At 56.5% G+C, this 5,497-nt stretch overlaps 1 protein-coding gene across 1 annotated transcript; it reads left to right on the forward strand.

Annotated features, from left to right (window-relative positions):
* Positions 1 to 3,408: 3,408 nt before the first annotated feature.
* Positions 3,409 to 4,146, forward strand: VOLCADRAFT_104727 (uncharacterized protein; the record flags this gene model as incomplete). The annotated part of the gene is made up of 2 exons (XM_002950299.1): positions 3,409 to 3,555; positions 3,805 to 4,146. Coding segments are annotated over exons 1-2 (456 nt in total), but the record flags the coding sequence as incomplete, so codon positions are not given.
* Between the last annotated feature and the right edge of the window lie 1,351 nt (positions 4,147 to 5,497).

The raw sequence follows: 5,497 nt of genomic DNA on the forward strand, positions 1-5,497 counted from the left end.
GCTGTCGTAAGATGTTGCACCAAGGACTTCAGGGCCAGAACTGGGCGCGAGGGGGGAGTGGGGACGGGGGCACGAGGGGGGAAGGGAGGAAAGGGTGAGATGGTCGGGGTAGTGGGTTGGGAGGGTGGCTGGGGTGAGGACAAAAAGGAGTGAAGACAAAAGTGTGTATGTCTGTGTGTGTGTTTTTTGCGAGGTCGTACGTGATGGTCTGGTTCCCCCCAACCTGACTCGTGACGCACTCAGTTTTCGGGTGTCGGGTTGGGACCATCCCTCGCCCTCCCGTACACGCTGTACGGCAGCTTGGAAGTCCCGCAGTACGAAGCGCGACGGCTTGTACACCACCTGCGTAGGGCGCCATATGCGCGCACGTGCACGACTTTACGGTGCCGTACATTTGTATTGTACGACTTTGTCCTGCGAAGAAGAGTAGGCAACCGTGTGCCCGCGACGCATGCCTGTGTGCGGCTACATGCATGGCCTGTGTGGTACTGCAATGCATGGTACTGCATACACGTCAGTTTCCCCCACAAAAGAGAGAACAAACATCGCTAGGCATCGGGAAAAGACTTAGACGGCGTCCGCGCTCCCTTGCTCTGTACTTCATAAAGTTAGTGTTTAGGTATGGAAGTGATGTGCCGGCGTAGCAAGGGTTTTTCTCAAGGAGGTCTTTTCAGAAAGGAAAGGACTGCCGTACACTAACCCACATGGGGGAGAAGTGGAAAGGTGGAACAGGGGAAAGGTGTGTTAAGAAGGAATGGATGGAGAAAGGTGTGTCGTGAACCGATATGAAAGGAGTTAGGGGCATTATACAGCGGGTTAGTTGCATTTCATGGGTAAAAGCCCTTGCCTGGAGCTGCACTCCTGATCCTGAGCGCAGGACGAGCGCAAGGCCCACATCCATGGGGCGCTCGGGGGACGTGGATCCCAGGGCAAGTAAATTTGAAAAACGGATGAGCGCATGGCGCAAACTGGCCGCTGCGGAGGCGTGAAGGGCATCTATCAAGAACACCAATGCTTGGCTGCAAGGCTGCGGTGAAGCCATGTTGCAAACACAAAATCTTGCGCGAGCGAGGTAAAATGAATCAGCGACCCGGGGACCGCTCTGACGCGAAATTGCTACACTTTTCTGTCTGCATTGTACAATGACAAATTTTACACAGAACGAACGCGAAATGATATTAGAATTACGATTCATGGTGGGGCACAGCAAGAGTCATTTTGTTTCCCAGGTACGGAGATACGGCATGTATTGACGTGACGTAGCTACGCTGTCGCGACACAGTGGATTTTCTGTCGTGCTGCTAGTGGAAGCTATTAGGTATCACGCATTTTGCTTCTGGATTGGGCTGTAGACGATGGGTCTCATCCGCAACCTCGCCACGGCCTTCTCAGCCGCGGCCGTATGGGTCACTGTCATGCCGTTCGTTGTTCGTAGCCGCATGGATGGATACGTGGAGAGGTGCGACCTAGATTCCGTTCTGAATTCCTTGAATGAACTAGTCTGTCAGCTCTTCTGTTTACGGCTTTAGCGCATCGCTTCCTCATACTTGAAGCTTTGATTACAGGAACCTTGCTGCTTATGATACATTGAAACAACAAGAGGCGGAGGAAAAGGTCAGTCGTGAAGGGTCGCTTATGTCAATCACGCCAACCGGGACAGTGGTAGAGCGTTTTCCATGACTTCCATGCGTTATGTGTTCTACGCAGGCTCTAGGCGGCGCAGTCCCGCATGGCGCCGCGCATCACTAGCACCGCCAAGGTGTGCGTGCTGGGCATGCCCTGCTCGTCCACATAGGAGCTCAGCCCTGCTCGTCCACACAGGAGCTCACTGGGCGGTGGGCTTACATGGAGTCAGTGCTGTTGAGGAGGGTTGCGGCTCTTTGGGAACTGCAACGTACTGGGGCATCAAACTCTGGGCGCAAGGGAAGCTTACGTCTTACAGAGAGTGTTGACTACGTAATGGGTCTATGGACCATCGATGTATGTGTTGCCGACGCGTGTGTATAGTGCTGGCCCTGCACCGCGTTGGCATCAGACGTGTTAGGGTGTCTTTACAATATTGAAAGGGTTCAAGCTGCACTCGTACGAGCACCGCAACCGAGGCCTCATCCGCGCGTCCGCATACCGCATGGAAACGGCTTCCGCGCGAAAACACGCATCACTCGCCCGGATGGCTGCTGTGAAGTACCGACTGCTCTTGATCCCAGTCATCACGAAGAACGCAATGGGAGAGGGGTGTATATGTACCTAGACAGAGACACAGTTAGACATTGTAACGAACGTACAGCTATGGACGAGCTAGTTACCTAGCCAGTCTCTGCGGCCCCCTTCTCCAGACTAACGGCTACCCGCACATGTCGTCCACCGGCCCGCCTTTCCCAAGCTGAGCCCGATTGGCAATCCGAGTCACAACCACGTCTTCGCTGGGATCAACCTTGCTTTTGAGCTTGCTGTAGATATGGACACCGTCCTCGGTTGAGATTTCAAACGCCCCCGGCCGTCCATCGCCCTCAAGATTCCCCTCTACAACCACGCCAGGAAAGGCAGCCTCTATGGCGTCCGCCATCGCTATGAAGGCATCGACGTTCTCCGGATCGTACTCGATATGAACCACCTTGGGCGGAGCACGATCCAAGCCGGCGCGTCATGCATATTGGCGAAAGCCGTAGCTGGAAAGGGACACTGGATAGTGTTTGCATAAGAATGGCGTCCGACATCCCAGCCGCGCTGTCGGGAGGAACAAGCAGCGGTGTAAGCTTGTTGCAGGGTAGCGGTTAAGGCGGTTAGGACGCCAGGCTATCTTGACGTGTTGGCGAGGATACGCAAGCAGGAGATGTGCTGTTGTATTAGGCGCCACGGATCTGAGCTGGACACTAACGCACCTGTTAGTGGTTCCATGGCCACGACCTGCCCTTGCAAGCCAAGCGTCGCCTCTGCTGCAAGGCTAGCAGCATTTGTCAGAGTATTCGATACACCCGACAGAGACACACGAGTGAACAGCGTTCCTAACGCTCGTCGCATGATTTGCACGAATTCAAGGAAGCGAGAAAAAATGTCCTTCTTACAGGAAATTAATTTTTAGAAATCAAGCAAATGCCTTTAAGTGTTACTCGCAAGAGCTGAGGTACAACGCCAAAGCGACATCAACGCCGATCAATTGACCAAATGCTATGGAGTAAGCACTCATTATAATAGAAGATGCAAGGAGACTGTGGACATGTCGTTGATACGAATCTGTAGGGGTTTCATTGACATTTTAGGCGCTCTTACCCTGGCGCCGTACCATATAGATCCTGAGCTTCAGACACAATAACATACTCTGGCGAACAGATTTACCCGGCAAATCCTTTGCAGTAACCTCAAATAGTCTGACGACTTTATTGAATCTGCGATGCATGACTAGAACGAAGCGATAGCCGAGTGAGCAAGGGCGTGCATGGCATGGGGAGCTGTTCAGCATTTTCACAGCGTCATATAAGTACCCGTGGCATTCATTCGGAGCGGCTATGCTGCGGGGCAGCGCCTGCACGGTCGCCTGCGTCGACGTTTCAAGAGGTGCGTGTTACTAGAGATTATATATAAATGTTTTGCAACTGTTAAGGTTCTCATTGTAGAGCATAACTGACAAAAGATGCAGGCCAAATTCACATTGATAGGTCGTCTGCAAGTTGGCGACTGCCGATTTGCGAACCTTTTGAGCTCAACGATGTAACTTTTACATCTGCAATAATATTATTGACGAGCGAGATTTTGATGGCGAAGATCTTTTCTCTCGGTTATGCCGGATGTTCGCTGCTTGCGCAGGCTAGCGCACGGAACTCGCAGAGCAAGGAGTTCTTGCGACACTCGCCACAGGAGTCCTTTCAAATACATAGCATTTCCCGCAGCCATCTCAAACATGAAGTCAGCGTCCCAGCCCCTGCCATTCTTGAGTGCTCTCCCCTGGAGCTGGTGACCGTGCGCGACCCCGCTGCCGACTCGAATTCGTGCTCAGCACGCAGCTCTCACGTCGCGAGCACGGCAGCTGAGCTTGGCCTAGCCACACCTGCCGTGAGCGCCCTCACCAGCCTGCAGACGCCCTCATGTCTGAACGCTGAGGCGCACTTCCTGCTATCCCCGCCAGACAACCCGCGGCCAGAGCAGCAGGTACGTCTGTTTCAGAACCCCGACGTCGCAACAAACAGGTTGCTCGAAGAAGAAAACCGGCACCAACAGCAGCAGCAACGCTTGCATCTTCACCATGGAGAGCTGTCGTACCAGGACACTGTCGACGCGCACGAATCCCAAGCATCCCAACCACCATCCCTGGCCACCACACAGGAGCCCCTATCGCCTGTAGGACATCAGCAATGGGACAATCATGCATCCCAGCAGCCGCTCCAATCACAATCGGAGGCGGTGCATGATGCATGTCACACAGCGCATTTAGCTCCAAGCGCTATGGCATCGGCGGTGGACTACCAGCTGCCGTTGTATTTGGACGCAGCGAGCCGCAGCGAAGGAGTTGCGAGCACAAGCGACCCACATTTCACACCTACAGGCGTAGGGCCGCAAGGACTGGGAGTCGCAGCACGGGTTGAAGGGGGCCCGGCGTGGCGACGCGCTTCCCGAAATGGGTCGTACGACGCTCCGGAACCGACCTCCAAGACATCTTTGGGAACGACATTAGCAGCAGAAACGCTAGGAGATGGCGACGACAGCGCCCCTGCCGGCAGCACCCGGGGCAGTGGTCGCCGCAGAAACAAAGCTATTAGGGGTAACGGCAGCAGCAGTGGCGCCACCGTTGCTACCAGTGGTGCGTCCGCTGCTACGGCAGTGCCGGCGTCGACGTCACCGGCGCCTTCCAAGACCCGGCCGCAGCCTCGGTCTCGTCAGCCCCGGGCTCCGTGTCCTGCTGAGCACCGTGCCCTGCGTCTCCGCGCACGGCTGCACCAGGCGGCCCTGCTGCCCCGTGCCCCCACCGAGGAGGACCTGCGTCTCACAGCGCGCATCACCTGCGCCCCGCACTGGCGCGACCTCATCGCCCTGCTGGCCGAGCACCGGGAGCAATTCAACCAGCGAGAGCACCTGCAGGAGCACCTACAGCCCTTCTTGCAGAGGAGCGCCAAGCTGCAGCAGCCGCGGCGCCTACGGCGCCGCGGCAGCAGCGGTGGCGGCTCCGCCGCCGCCACCGCCGCGACGACCACAGCGGTGGCGATGGATGCCGGCGCTGCAGCGGCTGCGGCTGCGGCCGGCCTTGTGGATACGACGGCCGAAACGGGGGCGCTAATGACACCGCTTCCCGTCTCAGCGTTGCCACTGACGGCTCACCACGTGGCGGCGGCTCTGCAGCGCACCTGGCAGCTGCTGATGGTGGTTTCGGGGCCACAAACGCCGGCGGAGGCGCGTGCATTGGCGGCCATGGTCGACTGGTTGGCACGGCTGGCGGCTCGACTGGCGCCCTCGCCGGGGACCACTCTACGGGAGATCTCCACCATATTCTGTGCCCTTGTCAGGT

The sequence above is a fragment of the Volvox carteri genome (assembly GCF_000143455.1).
Source record: "Volvox carteri f. nagariensis unplaced genomic scaffold VOLCAscaffold_18, whole genome shotgun sequence".
Lineage (NCBI taxonomy): Eukaryota > Viridiplantae > Chlorophyta > Chlorophyceae > Chlamydomonadales > Volvocaceae > Volvox > Volvox carteri.